This window comes from Engystomops pustulosus, chromosome 5, assembly GCF_040894005.1.
Source record: "Engystomops pustulosus chromosome 5, aEngPut4.maternal, whole genome shotgun sequence".
In the NCBI taxonomy this organism is placed as follows: Eukaryota; Metazoa; Chordata; class Amphibia; order Anura; family Leptodactylidae; genus Engystomops; species Engystomops pustulosus.
In genome coordinates, this window is record NC_092415.1 from 176,867,112 (window position 1) to 176,881,995 (window position 14,884).

The 14,884-nt window shown below is 42.6% G+C and overlaps 1 protein-coding gene across 9 annotated transcripts in view; it reads right to left on the reverse strand.

Moving 5' to 3' along the window:
• Positions 1-1,377: 1,377 nt before the first annotated feature.
• KMT2C (lysine methyltransferase 2C) overlaps positions 1,378-14,884 on the reverse strand; it is a 124,632-nt gene continuing 111,125 nt past the window's right edge. For 7 of the 9 annotated variants that reach the window (XM_072153918.1, XM_072153916.1, XM_072153914.1 and 4 more), the window contains 15 exons: positions 14,644-14,782; positions 14,386-14,533; positions 13,546-13,724; positions 13,312-13,463; positions 12,917-13,166; positions 12,420-12,559; positions 11,349-11,453; positions 8,713-9,835; positions 7,841-7,977; positions 6,936-7,078; positions 6,511-6,679; positions 5,662-5,778; positions 5,492-5,565; positions 4,338-4,446; positions 1,378-3,209 (listed from right to left, as the gene is read on the reverse strand). In XM_072153918.1, coding sequence (XP_072010019.1) covers positions 3,117-3,209; positions 4,338-4,446; positions 5,492-5,565; positions 5,662-5,778; positions 6,511-6,679; positions 6,936-7,078; positions 7,841-7,977; positions 8,713-9,835; positions 11,349-11,453; positions 12,420-12,559; positions 12,917-13,166; positions 13,312-13,463; positions 13,546-13,724; positions 14,386-14,533; positions 14,644-14,782 — 3,078 coding nt within the window. In that variant the 3' untranslated portion in view covers positions 1,378-3,116. The remainder of the gene's footprint in view (positions 3,210-4,337; positions 4,447-5,491; positions 5,566-5,661; positions 5,779-6,510; positions 6,680-6,935; positions 7,079-7,840; positions 7,978-8,712; positions 9,836-11,348; positions 11,454-12,419; positions 12,560-12,916; positions 13,167-13,311; positions 13,464-13,545; positions 13,725-14,385; positions 14,534-14,643; positions 14,783-14,884) is intronic. The other 2 variants (XM_072153917.1, XM_072153912.1) reach the window with 2 other exon arrangements.

Sequence of the window (14,884 nt, forward strand, 5' to 3'; positions counted from 1 at the left end):
CATGGTTGCACCATGTAGCAGTTTTAACAGCCTGACATACTGTTACCCCTATGCACTTCTTGTGTAGCTGATGTCTGTCTCGCTCACATGTGTATAGCAGAACATATCAGGCACTTGTGTAGCTGATGTCTGTCTCTCTCACACGTGTATAGCAGAACACGTCAGGCACTTGTGTAGCTTATGTCTGTCTCTCTCACACGTGTATAGCAGAACATGTCAGGTACTTGTGTAGCTGATGTCTGTCTCTCACACGTGTATAGCAGAACATGTCAGGCACTTGTGTAGCTGATGTCTGTCTCTCTCACACATGTATAGCAGAACATGTCAGGCACTTGTGTAGCTGATGTCTGTGACGCACACATGTGTATAACAGAACAGGTCAGGCACTTGTGTAGCTGATGTCTGTGTCTCACACATGTGTATTAGGAGGGAGAGCAGATCAGCAGATAAACCACAGACACTAGCAATGCTTTACTTTATGAGCAGGGGGAGGGGAGGGATAACAGGGATGACATCACTGCCTCTGACCATGTGACCAGCCTCATTTACATAATAAAGAAAAGATGATTTTACAATGATTAATGTATGAATTGACTAGATAAAGGCTGTGATGGAATCCTTGTGAGGACTAGTCACAGAGACCTGATGACAGGTGTCCTTTAAGTCCTTTTTTTGAGGGCTGTGTGCTATGACTTACAGCTCAACCGAGATCAGCTTGTGACCACCACTCACCCCCTTCAATGACCATGAAAACGTTTTGACTACCCGGCAGGGAAGATCCTATCCTTGCCTGTCCTTATGGTGTGTTCCTTATGAAGCTTTCCTGGCTTGTAATGTGCCCAACAGAAGTCAATGGGGGAAATTTATTATGTGCCGGCGTATCAGCAGATACATCACGCGGCATAGGGGGTCTCCCAAAGTATCCAGCAGCCATTTCCATGCCAACGTGCAAGGTAAACATTCCCATGTCTTTAGTGCTGCCAGCTCCACTGCCCTTGTGCCCACCTGCCATGGAGATGGCGTGAATGGGAAAATTGCTGCACTTACTGGCGTTTCGCAGGGAACTGCGATTAATTCAGGGCTTTTACACCAATTTTCTGGCCCAAAGAGAAGATGAGTTTGCCGTTCCCATTCTAATACACATCACACTTCTTTATAGTTGTAAAATATTTTTTTTATTTGTAAATGCTGATCTTCTAAACCTGTTTCCACAAATTCCAAAACCCATAACACTCTGTATACTCCAAAAAAAAAAAAATCTTTTTTTTTTTGCCAACATTAGATACTATTTTACAGGACAGGAAAAAAAAATGAACTTTAGGACAAATACTGGTAAGGATGTTGGGATAATTTACAGGAAGAAAAATATTCAAGAAACAATTTCATACAGCTATTTATCAAGAGAAAAAAATATATACAATTGATTTTCTTCTGTACGATAAAAAATACATCATGCCATGTACATTACAAGTTCAAGACTGTGTGACTGGATATATCAAGAGCAGACAGTCCACTTTCTTTGTGCACACAAATAAGCCTGGGAAGTGTCAGTACCGGAATTTGAAGTACAAAAAAATTAAAAAAAAAAAAAAAAAAAGGAAAAAAAAGTTGAATTGCAAAATTAAATTTCTACCAGCAAAACACAAATTGTATCTTTTTTTTTTTTAAAGAAATGTAAACAAAAACAATTCATACAATTTTTTTTTTATTCTTTTATATATTTTTTTCCTACCCCAAAACCCAAAATCGCCAAAGTCCTGGAAGTGGATTATGCTAAGTGTTAAACTCAAATTTAATGTTTGCACAATTGCAATTCTGAAAAAAAAAAAAAATTTCTTCTGTTTAACATGATCCATTATATACCATGATATAGGCATAACTGATGACCTAAACCTGACTTTTTCATTTATATTTATGTATATATATATTTATTTTTTTCTTTATATTTATGTTGACGAGAAAAAAAGAAATTAAAGAGATAGAAAGATTAAAAAAAAAAAATAAAAACAAAAACACAGCCCTCCTTTGGGTAGATGTAGCAGTTATTCACAGTTATCACAAGTTATAAGCACAAAAAAACAGGGATGTTACAATATGATTTCAAATGTGGAAAAAAAAAAATAAAATAAACTTTCGTAATGTTAATAGAAACGGGACACAAGACGGCGACCTATAAAAAGCAGAACAAAAAAAGACCACAGTTACTTCCTGTCTAAAGCTCCGCCTCTTCCTCTGTTAAACGGAGAAAAATATCCCGTCTTACAAAAATCTGACTGTAACATCCCCATCTTCATTTTTCCAAAAAAAAAAAAATATTAGCACCCAAACTGCTGCGGAGTCTGGTAGCATTTGGTCAATCACTATTTTTTATAATGTATTATTTCCAAAAAAATATTTACACGAGTCTGTACAAAGTAACATTTTTTTTTTCTTTTTTTTTTTTGTTAATTCTGCAGGTAACAGCAGCAGCTTGCTTTCTTCTATTTTTTTTTTCTTCTTTTTTTTTACTTTTAAAAAATAGCTTCATTCAGTTATCCAATAATAAATACAAAAAGTTTCTCTTATTTTACAGAAATAAAAAAAAAAAAAAACTACAATAAACTGACTCATGGAATCAAGTATTTTAAATGTTTTTTTTTTTTAGTGCAAGTTATTTTTCCCTTAGCTCTATCCCTAAGGAAGTCATTTCAGTACATTCCTTGTTCAGTGGTGTCTACGTTTATTAAGTTTTCTGTATTAGAGGGCCTGCCCCTTTATCATATAAGGCTGTGGCCAGCACGTTGGGCTTCTTGCTTCGCTGGTGATCTCAGTCTTACATTCATGTGTTTGCCCACCTGCTGACATGTTTCTTGACCCAGTGAAAAAAATTTTACATTTTTTTTTTTTTTACATTTTTCTTCAGTAAGCTCAAAGCAGAAGCGGCGACCTCCACAACCAGCTACCCCTGCAGGACGCTGGAGGTCCCACAGCCCATTTTGCCAGTGGCCTCCTCTCTCGGGGGCAACTCGCGTCACTTGCCGAGTCGGTTCTTATCTTGGAGACAAGTGTGCCACTATGACAGCAAGTTAAATCACATCTCAGGGACAAGTAAAACCTTGGAGAAGCAAGGAATGCGCTCAGTTCATCCATTTCCGGCAGTTAACGGCACCGCAGTGGCAGGGGATCTTGTGCTGGTCATCCTCAAAATCAAACTTATAGTCATAACAAAGCTGCAGAGAAAGAGATTGGGAATTACACATCATCCATGTGGACAATAGCAGTACAATATGAAACAAATTAAGTCTTCAGTTCATTTACCCCTTAGTGACCTGTTTGATGAATTCTGTGCTGGGGAAACAGCCTGAGTGCCCACTGAGCGGGTTTAGAGTGACACCATTGGCACCCGTGCCATAGGTTCGCCACCAGTGCCCTAGGGTACTTTATCCAGGGTTGTCTGATCGATCCTCCCACCCATACTGCAACACTACTGTATTGCAGTATCTGGAGAAATTGACAGGCCGTCATGGTGAATGACGTCATCTATTCCCGGATGAAGTCACAGGGATCGACACCCATGCGCTGTTGGCTTTCGATGAAGCTGTTGGTTTTGCTTTGGAAATCAAAAGGTTAATAACCACGATGGGTTCCAGGTTTTTACTGCAATATGCAGCAAACCCCTGTCTTGAATGGAAAGGGCTCAGCCTGTGAGCCCCCTACCATACAACCTGAACCGACTTGCGATGTACTAATATGTCACAAGTTGTTAAGGTGGATCTGACTTTAAGCCTGTAATAAGAGGGACTGGTGTCTTCTGTAACACAGCATGGATAGCTGGTGTTAAGCCATCATTGCATATCATCGGGAAGGGGCTGCTGACCGGTTGCTAGTACAGCCAGAAGCCTCGGAGGCTCCCATGCCTCAACCAGCAATCACTATATCTACCTGCAGGGGGCAGCTAGCTATTGTGAAACAGCATCTTAGGAATATACTGCATAACCGTGATAATACAGGATATAGTATGAGCAGTCAGATCACCTAACTTCATAAACTCTAACGGGGGTCTAACAAAAACTACATGTGGTATCTCTGTGATCATACTAACCCAAAGAATAAAGGGGAGGGTGTCATGTGGACCACAGTAAAAGTCCAAAAAGAAAATGGCACAACTGTGTCTTTTTGTAAGTGCTTGAATTTGGAATTAGTTTCCTGCTTCCCAGTATTTTGCATAATATTGTCAGTGAGAGTGATGATCGTTATTCGTGTAACTCGGGAAACAAGACTTGTGAATTTGGTTTATTGGTAACAATTTGGATTAAACACAAGAGAGAAATTGCTACTTGTATAAGCTGTGAGGTTACCTCTTCACCCTTTTGTATTCTCCGGTTCGAGCTGATTATTATCCTATGTCCCTTCTCAAACGTCACTACTTCAGCCACACAGTTAGGCGCACATGAATGGTTGATGTACCTGAAAAAGTGCATTACAGGGTAAGAATGAGCAGTAGCTGTAGTGGGGGGGGGGTTCCTTCTGATACCATCTACCGGAGGACCCTCCGCTATTGTGCCGTCTCCGTGCATTCTGGCCGCATTGGACAAAGTGATGTCCTGATCGGTGTGACGAGGCGTCCGCTGTCACATGCACAGCTCTGTACCTATACAGTCTGACACCAGTTGGACCGGATTCTTAGACTGTCTCAGGAGCTTCTTGTATATCAGATTTATCAGAGTGGATTAGACTGCTTCATACACGAGGTACAAACCTTAAAACATCTCAAGTTATTCCGTTTATAAAAGGTTGAAGGACTTTAGAGAATGCCCTAGAGAATCAGGTCCGAGCAATGAGCCTTGTGGCTGCTCTATGGTAAGAAGGGAATCCCCAGTTGCATATATTGAGTCAACCAGGACACCCAGAAGGGTGAGGGGCTTTTACAGTTATTTATTGACTTCCTGCCCAGCTGTGTATTGTGCCTACAGGACCAATCATTCTTCATCAGATCAGAGACACAGGATTCCTTCTTTATTTGAGTGGTACATTCTCCTGTAAAGCTAAACCTTGAATGTCCCTTGAAAATCATCCGGAGCTCGGAGGATAAAGCAGGTTGGAAACTTAAACTGTTCTAAATGGTCCTTCTGCTCTATAACATTCTGCCTGCAGATAGGACACGGTGTATAATCTGCTCAGCTTCTCTTGCTCCATAACATACTGCCTGCAGACAGGACACGGTGTATAATCTGCTCAGCATCTCCTGCTCAATAACATTCTGCCTGCTGATAGGACACTATATTCTATAACATGCTGCCTGCAAATAGGACACTATGTTTAATGTTTCTCAGCCCTCCACCTCCTCTATGACACAATGCCCGCAGACGAGGCACTATATATAAGATCCCCTGAGCTGCTCCTGCTCTATAACATGCAGCAGAGCAGTTTGCATTCTCACGGTACCAGCCCTGTGATGCATGTGGATTCACAAGCCAGTGAGCTATATACCGAGAGCATGTCATGCACCCACCTTGCAGGTCCTCCAGTCAAAGTTGCGTCAATCACATGTTCATTATCAATACGAAACATATATACACCACGATTCTGGAAGTGCACAAGAAAAACAATATCAGAAGCATAAAACACACAGCGCATACCAGGATGAAAATGGCTTCCAGTAAGTAATTCTCCAGATCTTACCTGTGACTCGTACAACTTCTCTTTTCTATTGGCTACTTCATTACGTATTATGGTTCCAATGTATTCAATCACCATAGTGTGCTTCTCAATGTCTCTAGCAGCATATAACCCCAGACCCTGCAGAACAGAGACAAAATATCAGGAGAATATCATGAACAAGATGTACAGTAGTATGGCATGCATCATCCAGTTATCACTGTCATCAATATCATTTTATTGAATTCAAGTAAGTCTACCATTAAAATCCATCATGATTAAGCAGGGACACATAGCACCTTGACTGTGGTAACCTTTCTATATTTGTAATCCATTCCCCATTACTTTTAAAATCAAACTTTTATAATTATGCTAATAATTACACTGTGCTGTAGCAATTTCCCTTTAAGACTACACCAGGTAGAGGGAGGGGGAAGTGCTGAGGGAGCAGAAGGGAAGGCAGTAACAGCCTGTGAAGCTACAGCACTTGCTAATTATCATCATTTTCAAAGTTGATTTTAGAAGGCACTGTAACATTTTTACTATGGCTAGCACACGGCCACATTGAATTAAAAGGGATATACAGTCATGAATTTGAATTGAGTGTGTGCGAGTCAGCTTCACAGAATGTGACGCAGCCTCTAAGTTTCCTATGGAGAGAGGAGGGGCAAGATACACTCACGACCCCTTCCCTCTTGACCCAGCCACGTGCTACAGCCAGAAGCTGGCCTTACAGTGACAAGTCCCTCTATCGTCACATTTCCCTTGTATATCTCTCATATTGTTGTTCAGGGAAAAAAAAAAAAAGAAAAAAAAAAGTAAAAAAAAGAGTTTTGCGTCTTCACTCAGAAGTGCTACCCGCCTGCAACTGACCTGAATTCGAGACCTGGCCAGGTACACATTGGATTTCCATTCAGTCTTCATCTTCCGGTACTGAGAGGATTTGGAATGGACGAACTGCTTGCTGTAGGGTGCGTTCAGCTCGCCGGTGACTGTGCTCTGGAAGGACTTTGAAGTGCTGGTGCTGTTTAACGTGTGAGGCCTGGTGATGTTCACATTGCAAAAAAATAATAGAAAAAAGAAAACTGAAGACTGAAGACCACTTATACCCAACGCCGGCATCTACAGATAGATTCTTGGTCAGCGCAAGGCAAGCTGGTACAGACAAGACGGCAGCTGTGAGCGGCACACACATACACAGCCAAAGACCACAGGGTTTGTAAGCCACACACAAGAGCGCAGAGCATTACACACCCCTAAAACCCTGGGCTGTACAATGTGAAATGAAAGGAAAATACCTTAACACAAACCTCTTGACATGATTATTCATTTTGACCTCTGAGCGGGCAGAGCCAGAGGGATTGATGGCCAGAGGGAGCTCCATCAGAGGGTTTCGGCCATAACGGAAAGTGTAATTCTCACAGGCTTCAACTCCCGGTAGCTGGAAGTACAGAAAGGATTACACAGAGCTCACTACTAAGAGACAAAACACACTACATACTATACCAACAAGCCATCCCATAATTACAATATCCTCTGCGCTTACATTCGAAACGTAACCACTATAGGACATGTGTAGTTTACAAAGTCCTCACATACGCAGGTGTCACTCAATAGGTGGAACTGGAATCTCAGAATACGGAAAGTCTCCATATTAGATAACCCGCACATGAACTTGTTCAGCTTTTTCAAACCGACCTGTATGTTGTTCCATTCCCATGGACCACACACACTTTCCAGGACAGGAGCTCTTGCATTATACTGAAATATGATGCATGGACTCCCCCCCCCCCCACCCCCCCCCCCCCGCCTGACCAACAAATTGCAGCACCGGTGATACACAGGGAGTCCTATTTTCAGGCTTGTATTACCACTGATCAAGCATGTGGGCTCCTGTGTTTCTCTATATGATTTCCTGTCCATTGTACTCCACTTATGTATATAAAACTGCCATAATAAAACTGATCTGGTATTTCTGGTAGTATCATAGGGATCTCGGTCTATGAGAATGCCGGAGATACCCGAGCGTTGTGCATGGCCATTTCTGACGCTCTCAGTATTAAACGGGGCATCTGAAGCTCCATCAATGAGTGAGAACTGGACTCCAATGTTTGTGATAAGATTGTTATCCTCCTATCCTGTGGATAGAGAGCAACAATAAAAACCACTTTAATCATTTACTTATGACATTTTCTGCTCATACCGATTCTGCTATTCTTGTGACTGCTGAAACGGTTAAACCAAAAAGATCTTCCCCTTTTATGTACACAGGGAAAAGCCTGAGAATTTCAGAATCTTTCCTGCAGTTTGCAACAGGCTCCAAAATTTTGTCCCAAACACCTAAAAGAAAAAACAAGAAGATGTCAGTGATGAATGAATATGAATAGAAAAAGTGAGAGGTACGACATGCAGAGACAATCGTAAGGGAATCAGACTGAAAAAGAGACAATGACCCAAATATATTCCAACCACTAAAAGAAAACAAGCAAAGAATTATAAAAAAAAAAAAAACCCTATGATAAACAAGGTCAAGTCAGAGGCATTTCAAAAGTTTTGATCAGTGGGGATTCAGGTTTTAATTTTTTTTTTAAGGGATTGTATAAAGTTAGCAACTTGTATCCTATCCACAGGACAAGGGACAACAATCTGATCACTTGGGATCCATCTGCTTGGAATCCCACAATCACGAGATCAGAACTCCCAGCAATACGGAGAACTAGGATCCCGTTCTCACTAATGGGAAGAGCTTGTGTCCTGCTGCTCCACTAAATACTATGGGAGAGTCTGAAATTGCTTAACACAAAGTATGGGAATAAAAATTTGACAGGGGGGGGGGAGGGTTGGAGGGGGTGTTTGTTCTCACTATTAAACGCAGGTAGATATTCTGTCCTGATGCCTCATCCAACATCTAGGAAAGTGCCAAAAATAGCTAAAGGCAGCGCTCAGTTATCTCTAGGAGAGAGCGCTATTTTTGGCACTTGCATCCTGTCCAAAGGTTGTAGCAATCATGACTGTGCCAAAAATCAAACTAACTCATATGTTAAGTGTTATGGCCGCCTTAGGCAACGCCCTCACCTTTGGGTGTAGTATCGGTAAGGAGCAGTTCTTCATGTCCCTGTTCGTGTACTCTGATGACAAATAAGGGTAATCCTTCTTTCTCTTCTATGGAGCAGTGGTATCGGCAGCGCCTGTTAGCATAGCGCATGCTCCAGTACAACCTGCTGGCCTCGTAACCTACGGGGAAAAGCGCAGTCGCGGAATGGAAGTCCTGCATTTGCTGAGGTAGCAGCTGACCGATTGCATGGAAGATCAGGCTGCCGACCCGAAAAGTATGGTCGCGTTCCCCACGTTGCACAATGCTGGCTATCTGCCGCACCTCATCACGCTGAACGTAAACTCTACGAAAGACTGCAAAATAAGTCAGTTCTTGCTCATGAGCTCCCTTTGGCTTGTGCATGGGGCAAAGCATAGTCTTGTCTTTAAAAAACATGCATTGTGCTTTTATTGCACAGGTGAAGTGATAGATGTTGGTGCACCGTAACCTGTGGCAGCCACTCGTGGCTCCCGTTTTATGACAAAAGACGCACTTCATCTGCAGTCCTCGTCTCAAAGCCAGTTCTACATTTATTAAGGCACCAGCCTGTGTCTCATAGACTTCGGTAGACCAAAGAGCACAGTTTAAATGGACCCAGAGGTCAAGGTCTAGGTTGAGTAGCCTTGCTGGCCCATCCGTCATTCCATCACCTTCTTCATGGCAGAAACAACATTTTCGAAAATCTTTGGGGAGAGGATCTGGCTTGAGAGACGTTCCCAGTCTTTTCAGAAATTCATCTATGTCATCCTCGCACTGAGGTTTGAAAGGCATCTTGGGAATTACAATTTGAATATTCCATTTCCTCCACTTCATTCCTCTCCACCTTTTGCCAAAAGGTCGGGAATCATCGAGGCCGCTGTGGACGGCTCTTGGCCGGGGTTTTAACTTCACCGTGACTTTCAATTCATCCGGCTTCGCTTCGACTTTAGCGGTTTCAAAAGCAGCGGGTGGGAATGAGATAGGAGGAGACGTCGGAGGTGAAAACTTTTCCTGCAACAACGGAAGGCAATGAACATCCAGGGTGGAAGTGTTGTTACTGTACTGATGACATGACTTTGGTTGCGATTCCTTCATGGATGGAGATGTTAAGGAACAATCTGGGCCCTACAAAATAATTCACTATAAGTAAGTACAAAAAAAAGGAGAATACTGAATCTTTCCCAGCTGATCTAGCTACTTGCCGTATTCCCACGTTTTATACTGCTGTTGTTTTGACAGGACTGGGCTAAAATGTCTGACACATGGGGTCCCAACTCTAGGACCCTGCCTATTCCAAGGTAGAGGGTGCAGTAGGGTCCACACCTGTACTCGGGCTCTCCAACTCAATTTTAGGAGGCTATGGAAACAGCTATAAATATGAACTTGGCTGTTTTTTTAAAGGAAATCTACCACAAAAATAAATCATTATAAACCAGGTACTCATAGATCCAGGCACCGTGACTGAGGTAATCTTCTTATATTTGTTATCCATGGCCTCCTTCCTTCTTCTATCAACTTTTAAAACTACGCTGAGCCAGAAGGGCTATTGGAGTGTTACAGGAGGCGTTACCAGAGTCTCTTTGTGGTGCAGTTTCACTAGCTGTTACAATGTATAATGTCACCTTCTCCCCTGCTCCCTTCCATCTTTCTGCTGTAATCTCATTGGAGGAGCAAAGAGAGAGAGGGGAAGTGCTGAGCGAACAGGGGAGGGCGAGACAGTGTAACAGCCTATAAAGCTGCAGGGCCACTGGTAACACCTCTCATTGGCATAATTTTAAATTACATAGCTCATAGTGCCTAAATGTATGAGTAATAGCCCCTGGTTTATCCATGCTTTAAGATTTGGTATATAGAAATACAGAAATGAATGAAAAGAGCAGTATGGACGTGTGTTGACCCTTGTGTGATGCAACCTCAGCAGGTGGAATGGGATATCTACATCTAGCAGAGCAATTACAGAATGCACACAAGATATGTCTGTCCTAAATGTCAGACTATCGCAAATAAGACCTTCACTGTGCCCTGAGATTCCAAAACTGGAAATGTAATAGCCAATAATGGTCAATGCTGGTTACGTACACTGTATATACTCACATTATCTTCTCTCAGTATCTTCATTGTGCTATATTGTAAAGGACTGCTTGTGAGAGAAGCAGCACCATTTCTGTACATGGCCTAGGTGTGGTATTGCAGATTTACTTTGTTCAATACCAGAAATCACCTAAAAAATTATTTATATAAATTCTGATCTCAAACAACATCGGAAACCTCTTCTGGAGCACCCTTAGACAATATGTGTTGGGGCAGTCCAGTCCTGAGGGCTTGCTTCTCCAGGCAGAGCAGCACCCGGATTACACATGATGTGATCAGGTAACTGTGACAGACTGTCTTAGTGTGACAAACCTTGTTGAGAACAAATTGTTATAGATTCTCCTCTCAGCCTATCTAGAAATGATAACGTTATCCTCTGGAGTACTATGGCCATTGTGACCAAAGCATCCAAGTGATTATGGAGGTAATATCTTCACTGTTGCAAGTCATTTTGGCCTTGCACTTTCTAAATGTGGTTATATGGCAGCCTAGGGCCTAATGGAGACCGAGGTCTGTCTGTAATGCAAAAATACCCATAAGACCTTACCTTGATCCCACTGCTCTTTGCCCGGGCGGTAGAATAAAGCAGAAAACAATTGTTGCTGCAGAAGACAAGTTCACCATCCATGCGTCCAGGGCTGTGCAGAAACTCCTGTCAACCAGAAATATGGCAAGTCAGTGTCTAGGGAAGTCACTGGTGCAAACAACACATTTACACCTGCCAAACAGGTTAAAGGAATGCCCAAGTCAAAGCCAAACCACTGAATAATACATTATGCAGGGTCTGAAGGGAGGAGCAGGACTCGTTTTCATTGTATTCCTAGAACCTAGAGCCTTTCTTCTACCTACAGGCCCTGCACAAGGTCTAATTCAATGAATAAGCTGTGACTGGAGCGTTCCTTTAAGTGCTACTTAAAGGGCACCTACCACCACAAATCTACCTATAAAGGTAGATTGGGTGGTAGGTGGATCAATGGGACGTGAGGATAGCCCTTTTAAGGGCTAATCCTCACGTCCCTGCACTTTTTTGATAACTTTTATTAGATATATATTCAAATTTACTTATGCGGCTACTGGGGCGTGGAGTAGCCGCATCTGAGGTTACACGAGGCGGCTACTCCACGCCCCGGTAGCCTCTTTTCCCCTCCTACTCACCCATCTTCAGCGCGTAGCTGCGCGCCCTCGTCTGGCGATCCTGCCGTCTGCGCATGCGCAGAAGAGCAGGCCCGCGCCTGCGCGGTCACTGCTTCGAAACAGGCGCGGGCCTGCTCTTCTGCGGGGTAAAGTGGCTACTGGGGCGTGGAGTAGCCGCCTCGTGTAACCTCAGATGTGGCTACTCCACGCCCCAGTAGCCGCATAAGTAAACTTGAATATATATCTAATAAAAGTTATCAAAAAAGTGTGGGGACATGAGGATTAGCCCTTAAAAGGGCTATCCGCACGTCCCATTGATCCACCTACCACCCAATCTACCTTTATAGGTAGATTTGTGGTGGTAGGTTCCCTTTAACAAGGCTGGTTTAAAGGTAGTGACATCTCTCCTTCTTACTACTTGTACAAAGGAGGCATAAATCATCTGCCATACACTGAATAAACCTATTATTCTGTATTACGATACCTGTTTGGGGAAGTTTAAATCTCTCATGGATTTCCTTACTCCATTTCCAAACACCACAACCTTGCAGTGACAGCACCATGATTGCCTTAGAGCTGGAGAATCCCCCATGGTTGGGGGGTGAGGTCTGTATCCTGGCATACCTATGGACAAAGAGACCAAAAAGATCATATCACTTAAAGGAAAATCACAATACGCTGCAATACATTGCTCACTGCATAACACATAGACATGAACTAGATTTGCATGTAGACGGGGAATGAAAAGACAGCTTTCACAGACTCCTGGTGATAACCTTGATAAATGATCTAAACGTGAAACATATTCTGATGATTTGTGATCGCTTAGTGTTAAATACTACCGGGATGCAGGATTATATAGGTGGGTACACAAGGCTGTGGCCAATGGTTGACAAGACCATAGCGGGGTATGTATAAAGAACACTTGCATCTGAACAGAGGGTTAGATATCTTCCATGCAGAGTGATAGAAGAGACTCACTAGTACTATTGGGCATGAATGGCAGGGTGTGAGGTTTCATGCCATACGGTCCTAAGAGTCTGGCTGGAGGGATGGACCCAGGTCTGGGGCGCTGACGTAGCAGATGCTGTCTATACTCCAAATTCGGGTGCATCCTGTGGCCATTCATTAGGATTACAGAAGCGGAGTCCGGAGCGCTGCTCACTTCATAGCTGGTGGGAATGTGAACTTGGAGCAAATCTGCAAATGCAGCCACCACGCCGCTGATATTCTGTGAAATAAATACGTAAAACAGATGTCATCACAACTCTAAAGCCAATGTTATCATTACATCTGTGTTAAATAGAAAAAATAAATAAAATAAATTATAATATATATACACACACATTTAACAGATGCCTATATATATAAATTACCTCGGCGGCTGTCGGGTGCAATGTGATGGCCACAGAGATGAAACCGGACTTGGGTCCGTTTGGTACTTGTGCAAATTGGGATCCAAAGAACAGGGAACCTGCTCCCGGCTCTCTCTTCATTCCACAGTCTCTGCCATCAGTTCCTGGAAAGACTGAAAGGAGAGGAATTATGTACTTATCTCATCTATAGGACTGACCCATCTACTGGGAGGAGAATGTCTGCATTCACAATACCTTTTCCTGTGCTGCTGGGTAGTATGGGAATGACGGGGGAGGGAGCAGGATCTGGTGGTTCCTCTTTCACCAACGACAAGTCTGGGTATCGGCTAATTTCCATCCCCACCACACTTTCAGGAGATGAAGAGGGCACAAAACTGTCAGGACTATCCCTGGCATCACAGTGATCCTGGACCCTGGGAACATGAACATACATACAAACGATAAGACAAGACTAGGAAGGTTTATAAGGTAACAAAACTTTTGGCAAATTGTTATAAATGACTAGTACAGATAATAGAAAACGTAATAATAGGACACAGAGTATCTACCATTAAAATCCATCATGATAAACCAGGGACACTTACTCATAGATTCAGGCGATGCGATTGTGGTAATCTTCTTATATGTGTTAGCCATGGCTGCCTTCCATCTAAAATCAACTTTTAAAATCATGCTAACGAACCAGAAGTATTCTGGTGGCCATTATAAAAGCCCCTCGGTGCTGCAGATTTACATGCCGTTACACTGTGCAGAAGTACCTCCCACCCTACAGCTACAGCACAGAGGGGCTCTGGTAAGCCCCTCAGGCTCATTGGGATAATTTTAAAAGTTGATCTTGGAAGGAAAGAGGCCACAGATAACACATATAAGAAGGTTACCACCGTTATGGTCCAAGATCTATGAGTAAGTGTCCCTGGTTGATCAAGATGGATTTTGATGGTAGATTCTCTTTAATGAAGTATATTACATAGCTCTAGCCAATTCTGAAACAAACGAAAATTGTTCCAAAGGTTTAGTTACACTTTACTAGATTAATACAATGTAAATGCAAGGAATATGGCTGATAATCCACACCTCAACTCCTCCTGATTGTTGTGCGGTGGAGTGGGCAATGAAGCTGGGACGTCCACTGATTTAGGTCCCTGAGTCATGGCTCGAGCCAACAAATCATCTGGGGACCTGAAAGGCAGCTGAAACTGTTTGGGTCCCAAAGCTTTGGTAACTGCAACATAAGAAACAAATACAATCACATTATAAAACATCAAATTTTAAAGGATTAAAATTATTTCTTACAAAAAAAAAAAAGAAAAAAAAAAGGAAATAAATTTCTACCATGGCCTCCAAGAATGGCAGCCTTTCCCGCCAGCTCTTCAGTGGTGGCGTAACCATTCACCATCTTCTGGCAGGCCACTGGTGGTGGAGTGGGAGGCAGAGAAGCCGGAGGAGTGGGAGGATTGCTGAGATTGTTTTGCTGTAATAATATATGCAATTTGTACATTTATTAACCAGGTATTTACTGACATGAAATACAGCAGCAAAGCAATAGTACTGTATAATGTATGAGGTTATGATG